Below are 26,959 nucleotides of genomic sequence, written 5' to 3'. Positions count from 1 at the left end.
ATAATGGGTGGATAGAATACTGCTCCTCCCCCATCCTCCAGCCCTCAGTCGTAATTTAGTTACCAAACTCATTACAGCCAAGTAGAAAACCCTGAAATTTGGCTGTGCATCTGATCTTCTCCTCCTCACAGCCTCCCAACTCCTGTTCTTGTGGGCCCTGCTGTCAATTTGAGACACTTCGCTGGGCCTCTTTCCAGCCATTGCCCCTGATCAGAGCCTGCACTGGGCAGACTCCAGCCAACTCCTGCCTAAGTTGGTAAATTGGTTTATTATTGTCACATGTACTGAGGTACAGTGAAAAATCTTGTTTTGCATGACATGCATACGGATCATTTCATCACATCAGCACATTGAGGTAGTACAAGGAAAAACAATAACTGATTGCAGAATATCATGCTACAGTTACAGAGAAAGTGTGGTGCAAGGCCATATCAAGATAGATTGTGAAGTCAAGAGTCCATCTTACCATTTAAGAAGTCCGTTCAATAGTCTTATAGCAGCTGGATAGAAGCTGTCCTTGAGCCTGGTGGTACGTGCTTTCAGGCTTTTGTATCTTATGCCCGATGGGAGGGGGAAGAGGGAATATCCGTGGTGGGAGGGTCTTTGATTATGCTGGCTGCTTTACTGAGGCAGTGAGAAGTATAGACAGAATCCATGGAGGGGAGGCTGGTTTCCGTGATGTGCTGAGCTGTGTCCACAACTCTCTGCAGTATCTTGCGGTCTCGGGCAGAGCAGTTGCCAGACCAAGCTGCGATGCATCCAGAGAGGATGCTTTCTATGGTGCATCTATAAAATAGCCGTCGAGGGTTTTTATACATGTTTTCCATGTTAATGTGGGGGTATTGCCTGAAACAGACAGCCACTCTGGCCACCCAGTAGAAGGCCCTTGGCAAAGTGAAGTTCCCTCATTGCCTAAGGATGGTGTAGCTTTCAGTCTGTTTTGAGCCTGTGAGTTTGAATGATGTCACTTAAAAGCAATGCCTTTTTAGTAATGAAGGTTTGAACCCACTTATTTTAAGATACACAGATAGATTCAATGACAGTAGTTACAATGCTCATCGAGAATCAGCTTCACGATTTGCACAACAATTATATTTCACGCAAAGGTATTCGATCTGTTTCATTGTATGTTGATTCTTGTTACTGGCCTAATGATGTAACAAGGACAAAGTTCCAGCCTTTTGAATGAAAATTCCGGTTCTGCATCATGGTGTCTCCTGTCACCGGCAGCAGATATCCTTGGTGTCAAGCAAACATAGGAGAAATAGTATTCTGAGAGAAGTGTTCTGACTTTTGGGCCAAGGAGTTTCAGCACCTATGTTCTTAATCATGAATTTTATTGAAATTTTCAACGTAGAAGCAGAAGAGAATCAGAATTCAACAACAAAACTTTTAAGGTATTTATTTTTAATAAACTAAAAAGTTTTAGATTCAGTTGTCTTGGGCCAGGTTCATGCTGTGTTGGATGGGCTATTGCTCTGAAAAAAAGTGTCTACTGCACCAGAAAGGGTGCGACGGACACTCTTGGCAGTGGAGGAGCCGGTATGTATCTGGGCCCCGAGTCCAAGTCATGTCTTTTCTTCATTCCTCCTGAAGACTGCCAATCCTTCCTCCTCTGTTATTTCTGTGGTTGGGGTGAGAGGACCAAATGTCTTATTTGAAAGTTTACTGATGATACAAAACCTGACGGGGTTATGAGTATGGAGGAGCATGTAAAGAAGCTTCAACGGGATGCAGAGAAGCTGAGTGAGTGAGCAAGAACATGGCAGTTAGAATATAATGTAGAAAATGTGAAGTTATCGACTTCGATGCACAAAACAGTATAAAACTTTTTTTGAAATGGGTAGAGATTGGATAATATTGCTTTTAAAAGAGCCAGAGGTGCTAATGTGCAGGTGAAACAAGCAATTAGAAAGGCAAATTAAATGCCAGTCTTTACTGTGAGAGGATTTGAGTATAAGAATAAAGTTGTCTTCATGTAATTATGTAAGATCACACCTGCGGTATTGTGTAAAGTTTTGGTCTCCTTACCTATGAAAGGATGTCATTGCCATCAGGGGCGTTTGCCCTCCTCACTTGACTGGTTCCAGGGATGGTACGTTTGCCATATTGGTAGAGATTTAGGCTTGAATTCTCTCAAAGAATGAGAAGATATCTCATTGAAACTTACAAAATTCTTGCAGGGATCAACAGTCCAGGTGCAGAGGAGATGTTTTCCTGGCTGAGGAGTCTAGACCCAGTCTCAGAAGAAAGGAGGAAGCATTTAGGACTGAGATGAGAAAAGAAAATTTGAACCTCTGGAATTCTCTACCCCAAACGACTGTGGGGGCTCAGTAATTGAATTCATTCAAAATTGTGATTGTCAGATTTTGGGAAATTAAGGGGATTGAGGGATATGTAGAGAGGGCAGGGAAGTGGAACAGAGGTAGAAGACCAGCCATGATCTTGATGAATGGGAAAGCAGACTTGGTGGTGAATGGCCTACTCCTGCCCCTAGTTCTTTCTTGAAGTCTGGCTGTAGTCAAGGAGTGGTGGTTTTGCACTGCGTGGAGGAGCCCAGCTGACTAAGTGTCTGACCTGGGTTAACTAAGTTGTATATTGGAATAAAACAGGTTCCAGATGGGTCAGGCTGTTCCATGTCAGCCTGGTTCAGTACTTTTTCCAGGTCAGAATGATTTTCTTTGTACTATGGTGCAGATTCTCCGTTCTTGATCAATATTTGGTGTTTTAACCTCAAACACATCAACATCAGTAAGAACTAAGTTATGAGTACTCGAGCTTGAGTGTGGATTGGACTGTTGTGTCATCAATTTAATCACTGCATTTACATCACAAGGCTAGTTATCGACTCTTAGAAAAACTGCAGCAATCCAAAAGAATTCTCTCCTTTCGTTCTCTTCCAGCCATGTGACCCAGTCGACGAGCTTTGAAGACCCCCGACTTGAGGGAAGCCAGGTTGTACAGCCAACCTCTCGGAAGATCGAGATGAAGCGGGATCCAGTGCTGGGCTTTGGGTTTGTTGCGGGCAGTGAGAAGCCGGTCGTTGTGCGGTCTGTAACACCAGGTAAGGATATAAACAATGCAGCCCATATTCTGGGATTAATTGTCTCCAGTCCTTTACTCCATTGTATTAGCTTTGGTCCCTGTTTTAATCAGTAGGACTCTTCAGTAAAGTGAAGAATAGAGGTGACCTTAATCTCCTGTGGTTCTTGGATCAATCAAGTGATATGGGTAATGAGGCAAAGACAGGTGACTAAGGTGGGATTGGCTTGAGTGACCAACAGTTTTACTGTTGAACAACAAGCCTACCCTTCCCCCGAGACCAAGCTGTAATATTTCTAGTTTCCACTGTTGCACCTGAAGAGTTTGCAAGTGTCACGAATATTACCCAACTCATCTTTCTTGAAATTGTCTGAACAATTTCATTGGGAGTGTCTGAAGAATGATCTTTCTTTTCCTTTAAGGGACTGGGTATTCAGAGGCTGACCTGGATTGGAAGATTGTCACAGATTGGTATTTCTGGCCAGTGCGATGAGTAACAATATTATGAAGTACCAAGAGTAAAGTGTTGAGAAAATCCAGAGCTGGCTTAAATTAAGTTATAGCACCTTGGCGAGCTGCTATTTTCAAAATCAATGGATAATACAACTAATGTCACATTAAAGACTAATGTCACATCCAACATTTTCTTCCAGGTGGGCCCTCTGAAGGCAAGCTGATACCAGGAGACCAAATAATAAAGATAAATGATGAACCTGTCAACACAGCTCCCAGAGAGAGAGTCATTGACCTTGTAAGGTAATGGCTTTTCATTTACCTGTGGCCTCTGATCATTAGCCAACCAAATCCAGGAAATAATTGAATAGGAAGTGCACTGCTGTGTGAGATTGACACACTTATGTGTTGGTGGGGGAAAGAGGGATAGGTCTGGGATGAATAAGGAACATTCTCTTTATTACTTTAGATGGCTGACTTGAATAACCAAATTATTTGACTATTCATATCTAAAAATAGTAACTTGATGACATCATAGTTTATCAAAAATCTATTGCATGACATGCAAGCATTTTTCTATTTGAAAACTCATTCTTTACTGCACCATATCCTGAAAGAAGTCCAAGAAATAACGGTGTGATCCACCTAAGAGCAAATTCAGAGCTCCTTGGTGAAGGGGAATAGCACACAATAAGACCTCTTACCTGCCATCCTCCACGAGTCACAAAGCCACTGACTGCAATGCTGCAGAAGTGATTTTTTGCATGATAGGTAAGTTTCAAAGTATTACAGGAAGTTGCATCTTAGTAAAGAAGCTCTCAGCCCCAGCCATTGTCCTTCTTATTGCCTGTCTCTGTGGAATCTACATGAATATGCAGGTGTAACTATTTATATCTTGAATGACTAAAAGACATTGTGATCACCAACATAATCATCATCCAGGACTTCTTGTTGTTAATACTATATACTGAAAGTAATTGCTGGCTACCTACTGTGTGTCAACTTTGGGAACTCAGTAAAGGTGAAGAAGTATCGGATACCAAACGAATGGGTAGGTGGTTAGAGGTGGACTAAATATCTGTCAGTCTGTTTACCTTATCCGACCGTGATAAATTTGATTGTCTTTCATGCAGGCCATTGGAAATAATCAATGTTCCATCTCAGTATTAACACAATCTGATCTGGGTGATTTACTCAGTTACATATCGCAATCATCCAATTGGCAAACGTTCTTGACATATCAACCATATCTCTGGATTGTAAATAAGGCTGATTAAGTAAGGTAAAGGGGAAAAGGGAGAGGGACAACCATTAAAATGTAGAATGAAAATCCGTTGTAAGAACAGCATATCCCATAACAGAGAGCATAAATACCACATTGCTGTTTATTCCAAAGGATTTCTGCTGTCTCAGTATTTTTCATTTTATAATAATGCTCAGTAAATTACTAATGTTTTGCTTCTGGCAGTTGATCAACTTTTATGCTGGTCATGAACAACAGGATGAACTGGTTTCAGTATAGCCATTCCTCCCAAGGTTTTTGGTGCCTTAGGTTGCTCGCACACAGTTCTACCCATTCAAACCAGCATCACTACCCTCCAGGAAGAATCTCCCCTTTGTCACTCTGCAGCTGGTATCAATAAAAAGATACCATGGCCCATTTACACTGCAGCGGTCAAGCCCTGATGCCATGTTTCAGAGTTTAGCACAGTTCCCCCATTCCTTTCTGGGAACAAAGGATATCCCCTTCCCCTTTGCCCATTGATTTTGCAGGATTATTGATGCATCTGTTGAGAGATGCAGTGTTTCTCATCAGTGAAGGAGAATTGAAATTCAACAAGCGATAATTATGCTGAAAGGAAGGTTCAGGTCCTCTGTAGGTCAGGTCCACTCCTGAAATACTATCTCTAAGTCTGGTGATGATGTTGTCTTCCAGAACTGTGCAGTCCCCACATTGTTTAGGTGGAGAAGTGAAATGGAGAAACAAAGGGCTGCAGATGCCGGAATCTAGATGAAAAACACTATGATGCTGGAGGAACTCAGCAGGCCAGGCAGCATCCGTGGAGAAAAGCAGGCGGTCAACGTTTCGGGTCAGGACCATTCTTCAGGACTGAAGATGGGAAAAGGGGAAGTCCAATATATAGGATGGAAAAGCAGAACAGTGATAGGTGGATAAAAGAGGGGAGGCGGGGTGGGCACAAGGTGGTGATGGGTAGATGCAGGTAAGAGATAGTGATAGGTAGGTGCGGGGGAGGAGGGGAGAGCAGATCCACCAGGGGATGGGTCAAAGGTAAGGAGGGAAAGGAAAAAAAAAGGGGGCTAGAAAAAAGAGACAGGCTAGGAAAGGGCAGAAGAGAAGAAGCATGGTGGGGGGGGGTGGTTTACTTAAACTGGGAAAATTCAATGAAGGGAGGTGGGGTGGGTGACACAATGGAGGGTGAAAATCACCTGCAGAAAAAGAGAGCAACAGAACCAAGAGTGGCAAGAAGAGCTCTGACTCAAGACAAGTGCAAGATGCCTACACTGTAGCCCAAACCACTGCTTGTTCTCTCAATAGAGAATTCTATCCTTACTACACTTCTTCACATGGATCTCCCATGTTCATTTAATGCAACTTTATCTGGAAACCACAAAACCAATGAATCAATGACAGTTCCACAAGGCTTTTTCTTGTTTCATTTGTTCATAATATCAGCAGTGTCAACCACTCCTAAAATGATAAAAAGCTCACTTTGCAGACAAAAGGCACTGAGATTTCCGCAGAATATAGCCCTTATCACTTCTTGTACCCATTTTAACATTCATGCAAGGACCTGCTGAGAGAACATAATCTCTCTTACCCACTGACTGCATCAGGGCTGTTACATGCATTCATTGTTGCATGTTCCTTCAGGGCATTGCTTGGTGGATCATTCCCTTCAGTCACCATCCCCGACTCTCCTCATAGTGGAAAACATTCCCACCTTCTGTGGCCTCCAGGACAACACTGCTCTGTGGCCTCAGCTCAGCACTAACAATTCGAGATCCTTGTGATCCAGGTTTCTTCTGTTAGTCTCCTGCCCACCAATTCCCCTCACCAGCTGAGAGACTTGTCTCTGTGAAGACGTGTCTACAGGTCCATCAGCAAACCTCAGCAGATGCACAGACCTGTAAGTGACTTATAAGAATTTATGTGTCCACCCTTATAGCCACGAATAGAATAGTGTTGAATTCCAAAGGATTCAACTTCCATTTCATTTAACATCTTACATTGAAGGAAAGATGATTTTGAAAATAAATCTGACAGTATCTTTCGCTTAACTAGCCAGTGGCTCCCTGTTTCAGGATGCAGTAGCTTATTTGGCTGGTACCCTATTCACAACCCTGAGCTTTCGTTCCCTCCACCACCACCCCAGTTATATGATGTGCCATCTCCAAAATGGACTGATGCACTTTGCCATGGTTACATTGACAACATGTCCCCAACCAATGCCTCTACCACGTAGGACCAGGGCAGCCCATGGGATCACCACCACTTGCAAGTTCTCTTCAAGTCACATAATGGCTAGGATATAAATCCTCATACTTCATCCCCAACAGCAGTGTGGGAGAACCTTCATCAAAGGACTGCAGCTGTTTAAGAACATGGCCCACAGCCATCCTTGCAAGGGCAATTAGGCACAGGCAATGAATACTGGTCCTCACACCCATTAAATGGCTGTTAAAAACATGCTGGTCACCCATACTTTCCACCAGAAGTACAAGTCTTGGGACCTGCGACAGATTACGGAAGTGTCAGCACAGCAGGCAAAGTTTCACACCACTACACTCTCAAAGTCGCAGTAGTGCTGTTAGACGATTAAGGCAACATTTTGTTTTGCCTGGTGGATACAATAGGCCATTTCTGGTTCTTTCTCATTATTTGGGGATGCTCACAGTCTTCAGGTTGGTGGTTAGGTAAAGGGCTCAGGTTGGACCTTGAGTCCTGATAGTGGTGATATTTCCAGTCAGAGGATAATAAACTCCTGATCACCTCAGCTGCAAAGTTACTTGCTCATTAGCTAATTGCTGCACTAAATTATTTTCTGTTTTTATAATTTCTATAAGTAATACAGAAAATAAAACTGAATGTTAGTCATCCTTTTTGCTGGGGCAACTTAAATATAAGGGTCTTCTATCTTGAATGATCGGCTCAAGAAAACTATAAGACAGTGGAGAAGGTTAGTCTTCCTTCCCATACATGTTAGGAGTGCACCAGGACTGCACTAATACAGTATGGATCTTGAACAACTAACCCCAAACTAAATATAAAGCTGCCAGGCCTCAACGAGACCAGTTACCAAGAAGATCTCTTGCAGCCATTGGTGCAAGAATAGTGCTTGGAGAACCAAGATATTCCAGCAGTTCTTTTCAACTTGCTTCCTGATGAAGGGTTTTTTGTGAATTCGTTCCTTCCCAACAAAGGCTTTTGTCTTGCTCTTGCTCCTTTCCCTCCACCACCAACCCACCATATCGGGAAAGGACCCCATTAACCTGGTCTTCCCCATGGCCCGAAGGAACCTTATAATACCACTATTTGCATAATTGGTGGTTAATTATTCCTGGAGGAGTCACTTAAACCCTGGAATATCTGGTGTTAGCGGTGTAATAATTATTAGTAGTTTTGTCCCAGATAATTCAGCCTCAGATGCTGATTACCCAATGTGACACCAGCACTGTCACTGCTCTGATAACAATGCACTGAAATAGTTTTGGAGGTATAATCAAAAAGATGCCTGATGATTAAGGTTAATGGAAAGGAAATACTTCTTCGAATGAAAGTATTGAATATACACTCAGACTGAGTGGAAGCATTTTGTAAGCACTTAAACTAGGATACCTGAGAGGATATTAGTAACGTTGCTGCTCAATGCTTTTTTTCTTGACCTGAGAAGTTACCAGCATGTTGTTTGCACTGCATCTTCTGGACTTTGAATTTCAGAATATGTCCGTGGGATGAGAACCTTCAGCACCTGTTTTTCGGTAAGGAAGGTGATGTATTAATGAGAGGTCAAAGCATCACATTAAACCTTGTGTCCTGAAGATGACAGAATGATAAAGTGCAATCACGTTGTGTGTGCTGTGTGTAGAATATTAGCACAATCATCAAAACCACTGAAGATCTGCCCACAATGCTTCTCACATTGTTGATGCACACAAAAGGCTCATCTCCACTCCATCCCTGTTTGTCACTATGGTCTTGGCAAATGTACATAGGACAGCAGGTCAATCAGCGCAATCTTTGATACACTTGTCTGCATTCAGTTCTTCTACCACTCAAGGCTCGCATGCTCCTTTTTGGTGTGTGCTCAGCTGGTTGGTTTTGTCACTGTTGTTTGTTACCATGGCTACTGGAGGAAGACGATGCGTCAAATTTTCCAGTGAGTGATTGCAACATAGGATGGATAGGTGGCACAGGGCCACTAACAGATGTCTCATCCTCCAGGGCACTTATGCCTTCTGTCATTACACAGGAGGTGATGCTGGTTTCTGTCCTTGTTCTGGTGCAATGGTGGATTTGAGTTGACAGTGGCTGTGAACCTATTGCCCCCACCCAAGTTTGCCAAGCCTTTTGTTTACTGTGGTTTAAGTAGCCTGAAGACAGCCATCTACCTGGCTGTGACCTGGATCCATATGGCATCCTGATATATCTATGAATCCAAAACAGTGGCACCTTGCACTTGAGTAACAATTCCAACAGTATTATCTGCCAGTTCAATCACTTTGGATGGAGCTGCGAAATCTAACAACTTGCATTTAAGTAGCACCTTTAGAACCCAAATATTGTAAGGTGATTCACTGGAACATTACCAAATTAAAGGTACTGGTTGAAACTCTCTGGTCTGTCATTCTGTGGTCCAGCAATTCCCGTGGTCCAGCATGTTTTGAATCTGTAGTACAGACAGAATATAACATTTTAATTAAGATCTAAAATTAGCTAAGACCTGTGCTGATCTGTAGCTAATTAACCTACCAGTGCAACTTTTGGAATCTCAGCCAACAACATTTCCAACTTATAGTAACTTCGGTTTACGGACAGTTCTCCGAACCATGGCGTGACCCTGGGAGTGTCTATGCAGATCCTCCCCAGCTTATGAATGTCCAACTTATGTACAGCCTGTACATATGATCGGGTGTTTGGGGGACTGGCAGTATGGATTTGCCAGCTGCCACGGGGCTGCAGGCTTCTCCTGCCACCTGGGAACTCTGTTTGCGAACGCATCTCTGACTTGCGAACTGATCATGTTCGGAGCAGTTCACAGGATGGGAACACTGCTGTAGCCTGAGGACAGACAAGAGAGGCTCTCCTACTGAGACAAGGGTGATCAGGGGCAACTTCTGTGGTCGGGATTTTCTGCGGTCTGGCACAGGTCAGGTCCCAAGGGTGCTGGACAACAGAGTTGCAACCCGTAACACCTCATTCAATATTGAAGGAGTTAGGACAGGTGGCCAATACCTTTGGTGGAGAGGTGTGTTTTGAGGAGTGTTGTAAAGGGTTAGGGGGAGAGGCAGGGGTGGATTTCCAGTACAGTATATTGAGTCTGGGTAGGTTAAGGCACTGCTGCCCACGGTGACACAAGGAGTACGGAGAAATAAAGGGTTTAATGAGGAAGGAATTGTAGAGATAATAAACAGTGAGGCCATGGAGGAATTTGGAAAAACTGAACAGGAATTTTAAAGTAAGGACATCATTGGGCTGGGAGCCAAAACGGAATTCAGTTTATATTTTCCTCGGACAAACCAGCACCTTGGGCAGGTTGCATCCCAAGGAACAGTATCATTATAGTGACCACCACCATAATATTTATGATGAACACAAGCAGCAGGAGAAGATACACCATTGCAAGAATGCTACATACCCTCTTCACCACTTGGAGACCATTCAATATTTCCTGCCTTTGCTTTTAGCATTGCACTTCAGTCAGATGTAGACTGCACTTGAGTAAAGTACATGTAGTCAGCTCACCACCTTGTACTACAGCCATTGTATAAAGTATGATGCAGTCAGCAATGAACTGGGCCCGTGTGCACTCTTTATTGGAAAGGGGTTTGAATTTTGCTGTATACCATTTGGGAAATCATTTACAGTTAGATATGTTGGATTAATGGACCTCAGTTGTGCTAAATCCTGGTGCCATTTAAAAATAATGCAAACTTGGCAATGGCCTTAATTATTAAAGACTCTGGATCACAGTTCAATGCAGACATAGCACCTCTGGACCTCCTCAGTTCCAGAATTTGTGGAGTTGGCTCATTTATGTGTCTGTTGATAGTTCATTACAGATCTACAGATATAACACAGAACAGCCTAGAAATTGTCTCCAGTTGTGCCATGTTTTTGTACGCTCTCTGTTTCAACTGCAATTTAATGATATCAGAGGAAAATTGCAGACTGACAGCAGATTCCATGAAGTCTGCTGTTTTCCTTTTGGGTCTTTCATACTTCTGATGCATGAACAATCAGAGAAACCCACACATTAAAATTGACCCAATACATGTAACACGCAGCACAGCAAGGCTTGCCTGGCCTGCCTCATCGTCACTTAAGGGTATGTGTTTAGGGAGGCCCATGTTGTACAACCTACTTTAGGTAAATGCTCTTTAAGGGATTCTCCTGGGACCCTTATCCTCACTCTCCATGTTAACTTCCAACTTCCTAATTCACAAACCAGTCCAATCTCAAACTATGACCCTCACCCAACAACAAACCTCTGACCCCCACACAACAACCACCACCAGCCCCACTGATCCATCACCTCACTCCCCTCCCCCCACAACCTGCCTCCACAACCTTTGCTGCCCTGATCGCCTCCACCAACAGCCATGAGCCCCACCCCCATGTAGCCTAGATACACAACTTAGAAGATTAGATGACTACTTTTGCAAGCATGGGGAGGGCTGGCCTTTCAGAGTATGAAGCCTCCCCTATAATGCACAGTGCAAAAACTAGATACACCAATACATTTTGCAGCCATCAGCAGAAGAACAAGTCCATTGGCTGTCCAAAAACACCCCCAGCAATGCACATTTACAGGCACCATTCAGTGTAGCGGTACAACTACCAAAATATACATCGAACTCATCTGATCATGGATATTCCTTTACCGCTGAAGTGGTGCAGCAGTTAGTGCCACTGCCTCACGGCTCCAGCAACTAGCTTCCATCCTGACCTCTGGTGCTGTCTGTCTGGAGTTTGCAAGTTCTCCCTGTGACTGCATAGGTTTAGCATGCCAAAGGCATACTGGTAGGAAACTGGAGCACCTGGAGTACTCCAGTAATTGGCTACTCTGTGTTTGTGTGTTGGGGGAGTGAGGATCAGAGGGAGTTGATGGGTATGTGAGAAAGAACAGATTAAAGGGAAAGAAGTGGGTGGATGGGACTGGTGGGAACGTTCTGAGAGCCAGCATTGACTTGATGGGCCAAATAGACTCTCTCTACTTTGCATGAGTAAATGGCTTCTTCCTATTTTTCACTGGGAGTTTCTAATTCACTGATAGCGCTCAACTTCGAGAACAATGTTGAAAAAGGAGCAAACATTTCTTTCCCTGAGAAACAAAATGTTTTCTTATTTTTCAGAAGAGAAACTTTGCCATGGCAGATGATGTACCCTCAACCAGCTGATATTTCTTTACTTGATCTACTAATAATTAACCTTGAAGTCATTTGAAACAGATCTTGCTTTTAGCATTAAAGGTCAGATTCATTGCCATTTAATTACGCAAACTCTCCTGAGAAGAGCAAATTGTATGATAGGGGAGAACAACATGCTTCCAGCACATGAAGCAAAGGTGCTTGAGTACAAAGGTAGAGAGGCCTTGCTAAGATTATATGAAGGCAGGTGAGACCACATCTGGAGATTTGTGTACAGGTCTACCAAAGGAAGGGCATACTTGTGATTAAAGGAATGCAATGCAGGTTCACCAGGTTGATTCCTGAGAAGGTGCGCTTGTACAAGGAGAAACTAAGCACACAGCACCTGTACTCTCTTCCATTTAGAAGAATGAGCGGTGTTCTCATTGAAATGTGCAAAATCCACATGGAACTTGACAGGGCTCAATGCAGATTTGATATTTACCTGGCTGGCATATCTCGAACTAGGAGTCACAATCTCAGAATAAGGGGTCATCCTTTCAGGACTGAGAGGCGAAGAAATTTTTCACCCAGAGGGTGGTGAATCTTTGGAATTCTCCACATGAGAAGGGTATTGGAGCTCAGTTACTGCATACATTCTAGACAGAGATTGATAGCTTTTTAGATGTTAAGGGATTGAAGAAGCATAGAGTTAATTCAGGGAAGGAGCAATGACTTAAGATCATTCATGATGTTATTGAATGGCAGAACAGGCAGGAGAGGTTGAATGGCTTATTCTTGCTTTCATTTCATTTGTTCATGTTCTTACATAGCAAGTAAATGATTTGCTGTCAGCTGATCCTCTGATTAGTTTACCCAGAATACAAAACATGTCAAGGCAGGTGTATGAAGTATTTGATTGAGATTTTTGCAGCAATGAATATGAACCTGATTTCTCTGTGCATTGCTTTGGAATAAATGATCCTCTTCAGATGAGTTTGCAATCTGAAACTTTCGTGGTCTGTTATATCTGACAGTTCACTGATATATCTTAGATTTATGAAGGTCTGTCAAGTCCTGTGGCTTCTCTGTGTTTGATCTGTCTTTTTGCAATCAATGTTGGTTTATACCTGAATGTAATGCATTCATCTGGTTTGGAAAGTGCAGAAGTGTTGGGATCAAGATTCAACATTCAACACTGTCTACCATTAGTCAAAGGTTAGATAGTTTGCCATTCCCTCACAGTGCCTGCAGTGCTTTTAAAAATTCCATCAATGTTTCATCAGAGAAGATTCTTCTTTAAGCTCAGGTCTGTTGAGTTCAAGATGACATTAATCAGCCCCAAGAAACCTGTTAATATGATTCACCAGTGATCTTTGGACTGTCATTCGGAATGGATGCTTGATTCTGTTCAAGGGTGAGAAGCAAATTCTTGTGTCTTCATGAATCAATTGAATTTTTTAGGTGTTCCACATTCCAGTGATTATATAATTACATACCACAACCCAGATAGAGGCCACTCGGTTGATTGAGTCCATGTTGTTTCCTAATAGAGCACTCCCATCTGTCCCATTCCTCCACTTCTTATTTCCCTGCAACCTATTCTCTCTCACACGCCCATCTCTTTGGTTCTTTTGCCACTTCGGGGTGTACACTCAGGGATAATTTTATAGTGGCCAGTCAACATTATTGCACTTCTTTGGGATGGGGCTGACACCCATGAGATGACGGGAGAACACTCAAACTGTATCTCCGGAGGTGAGGATCAAACCAACGCCCCTGGAAGTATGAGGCAGCAGCGGTGACTGCTGCACCACTCTGCATCCTGATGAAGGAAGGGAAGCAGACAATGGAAGAATTATTATAAAAGTCACACCAAGATGTAATAGCCTCAGAAGACATGCAAATCTTTTTATATCTGGTTTTTTGGAATGTTTATTTGTGTTTTGTTAAAGAAACATAGGGAATTCTGTTAATCTCACCAAGGATCAATAATTCACATGTGAGCCCAGTGGCTTTCTCAAGAGCGTTAGGTTTTCTCTGAATGTTGTTCCTGCCATAGGCACTCATTAGTGTTTTATCATGTCTCATCAACTGAAGTCAGGCCCGTTATTTATGAATGAATTGCCTCGAGTTCCATTGAACTTGTGGGTTTAATTCCTCCCCTGCTGAGCTCTTGATCTTTTTTGTGGTCTCTTCAGCTGTGCCCTCGGTAGAAATGGTCGAAGTCTTCAAGGTGCCATTCAGGCTAGTTGTATACTGAAAGGAAACTTGGAATCCTTACAAACCTATATTTTATGTATATATATAGATATATATATCTATATATATATATACACACACACACACACACACACACACACACACATATATATATATATATATAGACACACACACACACACACACATATATATATAATATATATATATATATTATATATATATATATATACACATGAGGCCATTCAGCCCGTTGGGTCCATACCATCGACCAGCAGAGCAATCCCGTCCGTCCAATTCCTCATCCTTTTATAAGAGAAGATAAAGTATCTTTATTAGTCACATGTACATCGAAACACACAGTGAAATGCATCTTTTGTGTAGAATGTTCTGGGGACAGCCCGCAAGTGTCGCATTCCCCTGCAGCTCTGCAACTTATTCTTTCTTACACTCCGACCAACTTCCTTTCTGATATTTTTTGCCACTTACCTATAGCCAACTAACCCATCAGCACGTCTTTGGGATGTGGGGGGGAAACCAGAGCACTCAAAGGAAATCCACATGGTCACAGGGAGAATGCACAAACTCCGCACTGACAGCACCCAAAGTCAGGAATGAACCTGGGACCCTGGAGCCGTTAGGCAGCAGCACTAACTGCTGTACCACAGTGCCAACATCCTGTGCATTAAGTTGGTGACCATTATATAAAATAGGCGATTGCTTCAGCCACCCAGTGGTAAAAAAATTAGGATGTCCAGAACAAGTGTGTAAACAGCTGGATAAGTGTGCAGTAAGTAAATAAATCTACAACTCAGTTCAGATCTCACTATCCATCTCTCGTGTCTTTACTACCAGGTAATTTTTTTCATAACTTATTGCACATGTTATATTCCTCTGGGCTGGTGCAGTTAACTTATATTGTATGAAAATCAGGAGAGGAAGTGGGAGAAAAGAATCCATTCAAATCAACAGGCAGGCGGCGTATTTAAGTCGATCTGAATCAGGTTGAGCAAATATTAGAACTTACCAAACTGATTGCGCTATGATCGCCAGGTACACTTTACTGTGCAAATTTTATTCCAGCTTCAAGTATTCAGTGTAAATAGACTGATGATACTGGAAAGAATCCAACTTCATAAAAAATTAACTATCATTTCCATTCTGTCGCAATAAAAGTCAAAATATTAGTGAACGTTGATGCATTATTCAACCCACTCCATAATTATTATGGAATCAAATGAATCAAGGATACTGTCACTATATACTTCCAGTGTGGTTAGCTTGAGTAAGATGGACACCTCAAAGCTGGTTATCGTTGATCCTGGATGTATTCATACCTGACTCAAGCACAATTCTAGGGCCAGTCAACTTCAGACATTTTTCAAATATATGCTTCACATCTGAATAAACAGAGGCTTTCTTCTTCAATCTGGATATATGACTGGCATATGGATCAGCTGCCAGTTATAGAAACCTCTGTTATTTTTAGTATTACAGGTTTCAATGAAAATGCATATTGAGTGGTTTCTACCACATTATTTGCAACTTCTTTGGGCAGTGTACTGTATACTGACAGTCCAGCTTAAGTAGCTTTGCATATAATTGCAATATAAGTTCACTGTTTAGTTGAGAAGCCAAAGTGAAGTTTTGATATCTGCAGTGGAGACCATCAACAATTGAAAGGAGTTAAAAAATAAAAAGAATATTTGTCAAAGGGGACCTTTCAGAATTATAAAAGACACTAGACAAGACTTGTGATGTTAAATTAAAGCAAGAGTTCTATTACCTAATTGGCTGGAATAACAGGACAAGGGTGGCAGATATGTTGGCCACAGTGCAAAGTGCCAAGCTTGCATAGAAATTCAGAACAAGATTTCTATTCTTAATTAAAAACATGGAGGAGTTCATGATACTGTGGCTGGAATCTTCTACCTTTGCATTAGGCAGCTTTCAATATTAAGGGCTGGGGGAGCTGGAGAGAGCTACAGGGTTAGAGAATCAGTCCTCGGAAAGGTAAGGTTATCAGCATTGAAGTTGTACGATATAAAGGAAGCTGTTGAATAGAGAGACTGAGTATTAGGCTGGGTGTGTGGGGCTAGAGGATGAACTGAGCCAGCTATTAGCATGACAAAGATACACAGTGGAAGAGCAGAGCAGAGTCGTGGGCAACTCTGAGTTAATGGAAATTTCCAAGGAATTATTTGCCAACTAAAGCATGGACAGTACAACATAGAACATTATGCCTCCACAACCTCTGCCAGCAGTGCATTCCATGCACCCACCACTCTCTGTGTAAAAAAACTTACCTCTGATATCCACCCCCCACCTTCCTTCCTCCAGTCACCTTAAAAGTATGGCCCCTTGTGCTAGCCATTTTCACCCTGGGAAAAAGTCTCTGACTGTCCTCTTGATCTATGCCTCATCATCTTGTACACCTCTATCAAGTCACCTCTGATCCTCCTCTCCAAAGAGAAAAGCCTGAGCTCACTCAACCTTTCCTCATAAGACATGCTCTCCAATCCAGGCAGCATCGGTAGCGTAGCAGTTAGCGTGATGCTATTAGAGTGCCAGCGATCGGGGTTCGATTCCCGTCGCTGTCTGTAAGGAGTTTGTACATTCTCCCGTGTATGCGTGGGTTTCCTCCGGGTGCTCCGGTTTCCTCCCACAATCTAAAGACGTATGGGTAGGTTAATTTGGGTTTAAAAAATGGGTGGCGCGGACTTGTTGAGCTGGAAGGGCCTGTTACCACGCTGTAAATAAAATTTAAATTTTTTTTTAAATTTAAATTTAATCTCCTCTGCACCCTCACTAAAGCTTCCACATCCTTCCCATAAGGAGGCGACCAGAACTGAACACAATACTCCAAATGTGGTCTGACCAGAGTTTTATAGATCTGCAACATTACCTCACGGCTCTTGAACTCAATCCCCCAACTAATGAAGGCCAACACTCCATATGCCTTCTTAACAACCCTATCGACCTGTGTAGCAACCTTGAGGGATCTATGAACATGGACACCAAAGAGTCCTGCCATTAACCCTGTATTCTGCTTTCAATTTCGATCTCCCGAAGTGTATCACTTCACACTTTTCGAGGTTGAACTCTGTCTGCCACTTCTCAGTTCAGTTCTGCATCCTATCAATGTCCTGTTGTAACCTACAGCAACCTTCTGCGCTATCCACAACACCACCAATCTTCGTGTCATCTGCGAACTTCCTAACCCACCCTTCCACATCCTCATCCAAGTAATTCATAAAAATCACAAAGAGCAGGGGTCCCAGAACAGATCCCTGCGGAACACCACTGGTCATCAACCTCCAGGCAGAATACGCTCCATCTACCACCACCCTCTGTCGTCTGGCCAAGTCTCCCTGGACCCCATGCCTCCTGACTTTATGAATGAGCCTTCCATGAGGAATCTTATCAAACTCCTTACTAAAATCGATTTACACCACATCCACTGCTCTACCTTCATCAATGTACTTTGTCACATCCTCACAGAATTCAATCGGGCTCGTGAGGAACGACCTGCCCCACATAAGGCCATGCCGACTGTCCCTAATAAACTTCTCCAAATGCCCATAAATCCTGTCTCTAAGAATCTTCTAAAGTAATTTGCTCACTACTGAAGTAAGACTCACTGGCCTGTAATTCCCAGGGTTATCCATACTCCCTTTCTTGAACAAAGGAACAACATTTGCCACCCTCCAATCATGTGGCACTACTCCTGTGGCCAGTGAGGATGCAAAAATCATCACCAAAGGTGCAGCAATCTCTTCCCTCGCTTCCTGTAATAACCTTGAATACGTTCCGTCCAGCCCCGGTGACTTATCTATCCTCATCTGAGAAATTAACAAGGTAGCCATGGACATAGCTCTCCCCTCCTCCCCCACACCTGCCTATCACTATCTCTTATATGCATCTACCTATCACCACCTTGTGCCCACCCCCCCTCCCCTCTTTTGTCCACCTACCACTGCTCTGCTTTGCCCTCCTATATATTGGGCTTCCCCCTTTTCCTATCTTCAGTCCTGAAGAAGGGTCCTGACCCGAAACGTTGACCGCCTGCTTTTCTCCACGGATGCTGCCTGGCCTGCTGAGTTCCTCCAGCATCATTGTGTTTTTCATCTAGATTCCAGCATCTGCAGTCCTTTCTTTCTCTGGCCATGGACATCAAGGTGGTGGGTGATCAACTGACAGTAAACTGTTTAGTAGTGCAAAATATAAACTTTACCAACAGGTATCCCCATGATGGAAAATAATTAATCACAGTGCACAAGAACAGAGTTCCAGGCAGAAAGATCAGCAATGCAACAACCTTGCCAAAAAACATGGTGATGATAATGAATTAGGCCAGATCTTCCAAGGTAAAAGATCATTTGTTCCATAACTTTGAAAAATACCAATGCAAGGACAATCTTTAAGTCAGCTGAAGATAAATAGAGGTCACCTTTCTTACAGATAGTCTAAATATGAACAAAGGGAAGATGAAACTGAACAGATGGAAGAAGGTAATTCCAGAAACCCTGACTTTGTGGATAGCTTCTGTCAGGACCGGATGTCTTATTAGCACCTGGAGAGTAAAGGATCTCATAGAACTGGCAGGTATTAAACCTGATATTAGTCACAATGGTTGCACATAATGGAGTAAAGACTTTTTTTAACCAAAAGCTTTGAGAGTTTAAAAGAGAGAAGTGATTTTTAAAAGTTAGCTTTGTAATCAAGAAAACTACCAATAGTTCCCTTGAGACATTTTGTTGTTGTGGAAGAGAGGAATGACATTAGATGGATTGGAAAGCCAGCATAGCTGAATAAATATACTAAGATGCAAAAGAAATTTACCAATGTTGTTTTGCATTCAAGTGCTCAGTACATAGCACAACACGATTTATAGGATCATCCAGGACTTGTGTACAGATGGCAACAGAGCTTCACTACACTCCTATATTCACGCCAGATCTTACATTATCCATGTAAGCATGAAGTACTAGTCCCCATAGACAACTCAAAATTAATGAAGCAGCAACTGGTTGTAGATTCTCAGCACATCCATTTAGTGCTTGCTAACCTAACGCAATGGAGGTGTATGTTACCAGCTTGAGAAATGTATTGACCATTATTATGTATCTCTTATATTTTGTGTGGAGTAATTTTGTGTTAACTTTGAAAAACTTTAATATTCTTTTCACAATGGTAATGCAACTCAGATTTTAATAACCTAAAAGAGGCGTATCGCCAGCACAAAAAAACATCCTTGTTGTACAGAAACTTTTACAGAAGCTTGGGTGAACATCAGCCATCAATGCCATTTAAATATGGTGGTTTGGGTGAGGAGCTATTTTGCCTTCAGGAAGGAGGACTGCCAAAATAGTGGGTGAGTTCTGCTCCTAAAGGCCTTTGGAAATGCAGAGAAATGGGTCAAAACTTTTTTTCAAACTTTTCAGCAGGTTCTGGGCCGCATATTGACCAGGACGTTGTCTTGGTGTTCATGTATCAGATTGTATCCTCTGTCTCCTCTGCTGATTTAAATGCTGGCACCAGCATTCAACCTAATTCTTGCATTTTGTTTTGTAATGTCACAAGTGTTGGAATGTTTCCAAGCAATTTTGTAGTACCATCCATCCTAGTTCCTCAAAAAACCTGCAAGAAAATCTTGTATTTCCAGTTTTAAAAGGCACTTTTGCCTTTGAGTTTTCTACAATTTCAAAAGTAATCACATGATGTATCAAGGCTCTGTGACATTGGATATCACAGTGACAACATTAGTACATAAACCTGATCAAGGACTTTCTGCATGATTTTCAACAAAATATGGCCCTAATAATTTTCACAGCTTACAATATAGAATTGTTTGCACCCTGATATCCAGATTTCTTTGCCAATGTATAAAAACGACCATTGTTTTGGTGTTAAAGTTACTCAGAGAGTGAACATTTTCTAAAAACATTGCAAGTATACTGGGGCCAAATGTTTGTGACCCTTTTAGCTATAGTGGGAATATGCTAGAAGAACCTTAACTGAGGCAAGGGCTAAGCTAAACCAGTTCTCAGTCTTAACTTGGCATTTTTGTTTGTATTGTATAATTGGGGGCAGATTGGGGCCTCTGCCCACCACCCAAATATGATTATTAACTCAGAAGAGAACAGGACCATGCCAGGGTCTCTTAACATTAACGGTTACCCTGCCCACAGACCAGAAATTCTTGGCATCAATAAGCCCAGTTAAAGTAAGAGGCCAGTGTAGGATGATAATTCACCATTTGCACCAAGGGGATAAATCCAGACCCCTCCCTGCCCCATATACCCCCCAGTACCACAACCATCCCACATCCATCGCACAGTTGTCACCCAGGCCACACCTGTCACATCACCTAATGAAGTTTATGCAGTCAAGGTGAATTTTTGGAACCATTGTCACTTAGATATTTACTGAGTCGGGACCTTTATTCACAGGTATGGTTTTTTTTCTGGGTTATATATATGGACACTTGTTTCTTTGTTTTTTTATTTAACTAACAATGAATAAGAATCTTTAAAGGGATGAAATGTTGCCTTTTCTGAATTTTCACAATTGAAAAGGGAGATAAGTTCATTGTTATCAAGTAAAATTGTAAAAGAGTTTCCAATTCTGCTGAAGAATAAGATTACATTTAATTAAGAACAAAAGAACATCAGAAATAGGAGCAGGAGTGGGCCATCTGGCCTGTTGAACCTGCTCCGCCATTCAATAAGATCATGGCTGATCTGGCCGTGGACTCAGATCCACCAACCTGCCTTTTCCCCATAATCCTTAATTCCCCTACCATGCAAAAATCTGTCTAACTGTGTCTTATATGTGTTTAATGATGCAGCCTCCACTGGTCCCCTGGGCAGAGAATTCCACAGATTCACTACTCTCTGGGAAAAGCAGTTTCTCCTCATCCCCATCCTAAATCTATTCTCCCATATCTTGAGGCTATGTCCCCTAGTTCTAGTCTCACCTACCAGTGGAAACAACCTTCCTGCCTCTATCATATCTATCACTTTCATAATTTTATATATTTCTATAAGGTCTTTTCTCATTCTTCTGAATTCCAGCGAGTATAGTCCCAGGTGACTCAATCTCTCCTCATAAGCTAACCCCCTCATCTTCGGAATCAACCTGGTGAACCTCCTCTGCATCGCCTCCAAAGCCAGTATATCTTTTCTCAAGTAAGGAGACCAGAATTGCACGCAGTACTCCAGGTGTGGCCTTACCAGTTTCCTGTACAGTGGCAGCATAACCTCCCTGCTCTTAAATTCAATCCCTCTAGCAATGAAGGCCAACATTGGCCTTCTTGATAACCTGTTGCACCTGCAAACCAACCCTTTGCGATTCATGCACAAGCATTCCCAAGTCCCTCTGCACAACAGCATGCTGCAGTCTTTCACCATTTAAATAATAATCTGATCTTCTATTTTCCCTTCCAAAGTGGATGACCTCGCATTTACCAACATTGTACTCCATCTGCCAGACCCTTGCCCACTCAACTTAACCTACCTATATCTCTCTGCAGACTCTCTGCATCCTCTGCACAATTTGCTTTTCCACTCAATTTAGTGTCATCAGCAAACTTAGATATGCCACACTCTGTCCCCTTTTCCAAATCATTAATGTCTATCGTGGACAGTTGTGGGCCCAGCATCGACCTGTGCACCCTGCTCACCACAAATTGCCAACCAGAGAAACACCCATTTATCCCAACTCTCTGACTTCAATTGCTTAAGCAATCCTCTATCCATGCTAATACATTACCCCCAACTCCATGCATCCATATCTTATGGATAAATCTCTTATGCAGCACCTTGTCGAACGCTTTCTGGAAATCCAAATCTACAACATCCACCTGTTCCCGTCTATCCACTGCACTCATTATATCTTCAAAGAATTCCAGTAAGTTTGTCAAACAGGACCTGCCCTTCCTGAATCCATGCTGTGTCTGCCTGATGGAACCACTTCTGTCCAGATGTCTCGTTATTTCTTCCTTAATGATAGCTTCAAGCAGTATCCTGACCAATAGTTACTTGCCTTTTGCCTACATCCTTTTTTAAACAGTGGCATGACATTCACTGTCTTCCAATACACCAGGACCTGCCCAGAATCCAGAGAGTTTTGATAAATTATCACAAATGCCTCTACTATAACTTACACTATTTCTTTCAGTACCCTGGGATGCATCCCAGCAGGACCAGGGGACTTGTCTACCTTGAGGCCCACCAGTTTGCTCATCACTCCCTCTTTAGTGACAGCGATTGTATTGAGCTCCTCACCTCCCATAGCATCTATGACATCTCTGTTTGGCATGTTAGACATGTCCTCCACTGTGAAGACCAACACAAAATAGTCGTTCAAGGCCTTGGCCATTTCCACATTACCCAATATTAATTCCCCCTTCTCATCTTCCAAGGGACCTACATTCACTTTAGCCACGCTTTTCTGCTTTATATAATTATAAAAACTTTTACTATCTGTTTTTATATTTTCTGCTAGTTTACTTTAATAATCTGTCTTCCCTTTCTTTATAGCTTGTTTAGTGGTTCTTCATTGCTTGTTAAAGTTTTCCCAGCCTTCCAGTTTCCCACTACTGTTGGCGACCTTGTATGCATGAGCTTTTAGTTTGATGCCCTCCTTTATTTTGTTAATTATCCAAGGCTGGCTCTCCCCACCCTTCCTGTCCTTGCTTTTAACTTTTGTTCAGCACCGTGAAAAATCTCTTTGAAAGTCTTCCACTGTTCCTCAACTGTCCCACCATATAGTCTGTGTTTCCAGTCTACGCTTGCCAACTCCTCCCTCATGCCATTGTAGTCTCCCTTGTTTAGGCATAATACACTGGTTTTAGATCGAACTACTGCACCCTCCATTTGTATGAGAAATTCAATCACACTTTGATCACTCTTTCCAAGAGGATCCCTAACTACGAGATCGTTAATTTTACCTGTCTCATTGCACAGGGCCAGATCTAAGATAGCATTTTCCCTTGTAGGTTCACTAACATGCTGTTCAAGAAACCTATCACGGATGCATTCTATGAAGTCCTCCTCAAGACTGCCTTGACCAACTTGATTCACCCAATCTATGTGCAAGTTAAAATCCCCCATGACGACTGCCGTTCCATTCTTACATACATCAAATATTTTTTGGTTTATTGCCTGTACCACTGTAAAGTTATTATTTGGTGGCCTATAGACAACTCCCACCAGTGATTTTTTTCCCTTTACTGTTCCTAATCTCTACCCAGATGGACTCAGCATTCTGCTCCCTAGATCTTACATCATATCTCACTATCACCCTGATCCCATCCCTAATTAAGAGCGCTACCCCACCTCCCTTACCTTCCTGCCTATCCTTCTGTATTACCTAATACCCTTGGATATTTAATTCCCACTCATCTCCACCCTGCAACCACGTTTCTGTAATGGCCACTAAATCATACCCCTTTGTACTGATTTGTGCCACAATTTCACTGACCTTGTTTCGAATACTCTGGGCATTCAGATAAAGTGCCCTTGTACTCATTGTCCCTTTAGAATCTAGTAACCTTTGTGTCCTTTGCGTTTGACTTTTCTGTACTCCGCTCTTACTTTTCTCTTTTCTCATTTTTGGTCTGGTTTCTGCTTTGTTCCCTTCTGTCTTTCTGCATGGATTCCCTTTCCCCTGCCATATTAGTCACTGTGATCATTCTCACTGTCTATTTATGTGTCACGAAACTGAAGAGGCAGAAAATGAAGAGCCTTTCAGAGCACAATCCATGCTGCACACCTGCTTGTCATACACTTAGTGTGCTCAAGTTGGTGTTAGGAACTAGGTTCCCTTGTCTGATGCACAGGCTTCAGGTTTGTTCTAATTGGTGCAGGTAAAAGGTTGGGGCACCCCTGTACCAGAAAACCTTGCACATGCCTATAATGTCAACCATTCTGAATTTTTCTCATGCAAATACGATGTCTGTGTAAGCACTATCTCACGGTCAGTAATTCTTTCATCATACAGTTGATTCTTTAACTTTTGTAAGCAGTAGAACACATTACCCCATTGTAAGAATTGCAAAAATGTAACTAAAAGAGAAAGGATGTGAAATATATAAAATATCCACCAGTTTCTGAAATAAGAAAACAGATGCATACTTCTGGCAGAGGTGCATTGTCCATGCTCAGCAAGTTAACTGTATAGTTAGTGCCGGTGAGGGACTGCAATCATTATAATGAGCAGGCAGTACAGAGTTGCCATGCTGCCTGCCTTGCAATCACCGGGTCTGGGTTAATTGTACATTGCAATCCCCACATACTTTTTTCTGAAGGTTGTCAAATTTGGCCACTATTTAAGTCAAGCAAGGTAACCACATGACAATGGGGTGTGGGGAGTCGGATCCTCAGGAAAGGGATGGCACTGTTAAATATAATTGCAAAACTTGCCTCCCTGGATTAACTCTGTTCCTTGGAGCTGCAGTTGCTTAGGAACCAGCAGGAGTGTAGGAAAACGATGTGAAAGAATTGAATTGTTCCCAGCTGCACAATTTGGTTACATAAGATCTGTAGCTGCTCCTGCCAGAGGCTCAGTTATACACCTTGAGAGCAAATTCCAGGAGGGTGCTAGGGAGCTGCAAAACCATTTTGTTCTGGCCTCTGTTTGAGGCAATCGCATGTCCCATGTCAAATTATTGACAACAGCTGATCCCCAATCAACTTGTTGAACAAGGGGTGGGGGGGGGGGAGGGGGGGAGGGGGGGGGAGGAGGGACGGAGAGGAGATGTGTTCCAAGAAAATGGGCCTCATGGGGAGTTCCTGTAACATGAAGCCACCTCTTCTGCACATATGTCAAAAAATGTAAATTGAAAAAAAATAAATTTTGTGTTTATTTTTTCACAGAACTTCAGTGAGAGCAAATTTTATTCCATATCTCAAATTTTTGGGTAGTGATGTATGAATTCTGTAAGGGCAAATTTCCATTACCCAAATGCAGAAGTCGCCTATATTCTGATTTTATCTATTACTTTTATATGATGATATCTGTGTATATTTGGCACAAAGTTAAGGAGGTAGAGAAAAAAACAGGCCATTTGACCCACTGGTCCATGCAGCTGTTTGTGTACACCTGAGCACTATCAGTTTATCCCATATGTAACTTTATCACCACGGCAACTAGATTTTCCCCTCCTTCCAAACTGCTCTCCTGCCACCTTGAAATCTCCCTCCCTTGGCATCAGGTAGGCGACACACCCTTCAAATTGCTAATGGCTGTGGAGAACTCTGCCTTTTCCTCTAAATGTCGGCCTCTCCATCACTGCCACATTTCTATTCGCCTATTCCAATAACTTGACAGTCTACTGAGGTGCACTGTGGCTGACCCCATCCACCACAAACAGGCTCTATAAACATGATCCACTTATTGCCTGCCAGCTCTTGCTCCACCCTTTCCCCCCACCTTCTTATACTGGCTATCTCCCCTCTTTCTTTCCAGTCCAGATGAAGGTTATTGACCTGAAACGTTGACTGCCCATTCCCCTCCACAGATGCTGCCTGACCCACTGAGTTCCTCCAGCTCCTTTGTGTGTTGCTCTAGGTTTCCAGCATCTGCAGTCTCTTATGTCTACAAGCAGGCTCGCTCCTCCTTTCACTTCAGGAGTACCATCACATCCTATTTTTTCTGCCAAGGCAGTAGCCCAATGATCCGCTTAGTTTTATTCTTGTTTTCCATTCAAACAGATTGATATAATTGAACAGTTGCTTTGTAGTTACTTGCCATTTGTGTTGTTGTGGGTGTGGGCTTGCATACAGTCCTGCTCAGTAGAAGATGGTAGATTTCTTTCCTTAGTGGAAAGTAATATTGATGAGACAGCTTATTATCACTTTTGCTGACACATATGGTCAGCCTGAAATGCTTTCAGACCAGAGGGCATGCATTTCAAGTGAGAGGGGGAAAGTTCAAAGGAATGTGCTGCTGGGCATGGTGGTGAAGGTAGATAAGATAGAAGCATTTAAGACGCTCTTAAATAGACACATGAATATGCAGAGAATGGTGGGATAGGAACCATGTGCAGGCAGAAGGGATTAGGTGTCATTAGCTTAATTAGTTCGGCACAACATTGTGGGCCGAATGGCCTGTTCCTGTGCTGTACCGTTCCATGCTCTATTAGGCACAGGTCCTATTTACAGTGTAAAGTGCAAACAACTCTCATGAGTTTTATATTATACATTTGTGATTTTGTCACACAACACCCAACTAAGTTGAAGTTCAATAAAGTGACCATATGTTGGCTTTGGAAACCTTCTGTTAAAAAAGCTTTGGCTGTAATTGTAACATCTTGTATGACAATATCAGTAAGAAATACATCCTGAAGCATATTAATGATGGCTTGCATCCATGATACAGTACTTATATTTTGTTCTACTGTCATTATGTAATAAAACCTAAAATTAAAAAGGAATATGTAATTAGCCTTTCCTTTAACAATGCAGAGTGCACCATATAAGAGTGTGTTACTTACTAAATAATTGAAAAGATTAAAAATAAATGTTTTGCATAGATTACAGTCTGAGCTAGGACCTAGAAATTCCTGTTTATATTACAAGCATATGTCTGCTTAATGCTTAAAACTTATACCTGTATTGAAACAGCTAACAAGAATGTTATGTAGTGCTAA

General features: G+C 42.3%; 1 protein-coding gene across 6 annotated transcripts in view; it reads left to right on the top strand.

The window, feature by feature from the left end:
• The window catches only part of frmpd4 (FERM and PDZ domain containing 4), a 471,176-nt gene that overhangs the window by 362,928 nt on the left and 81,289 nt on the right, over window positions 1–26,959 (top strand). For all 6 annotated transcript variants that reach the window (XM_052014783.1, XM_052014782.1, XM_052014781.1 and 3 more), the window contains 2 exons: window positions 2,904–3,064; window positions 3,696–3,798. In XM_052014783.1, coding sequence (XP_051870743.1) covers window positions 2,904–3,064; window positions 3,696–3,798 — 264 coding nt within the window. The remainder of the gene's footprint in view (window positions 1–2,903; window positions 3,065–3,695; window positions 3,799–26,959) is intronic.

The sequence above is a fragment of the Pristis pectinata genome, chromosome 4 (assembly GCF_009764475.1).
Source record: "Pristis pectinata isolate sPriPec2 chromosome 4, sPriPec2.1.pri, whole genome shotgun sequence".
Taxonomy (NCBI): domain Eukaryota; kingdom Metazoa; phylum Chordata; class Chondrichthyes; order Rhinopristiformes; family Pristidae; genus Pristis; species Pristis pectinata.
Note: the sequence above shows the minus strand (reverse complement) of the source record. Positions and strands in the feature narration are given on the sequence as shown.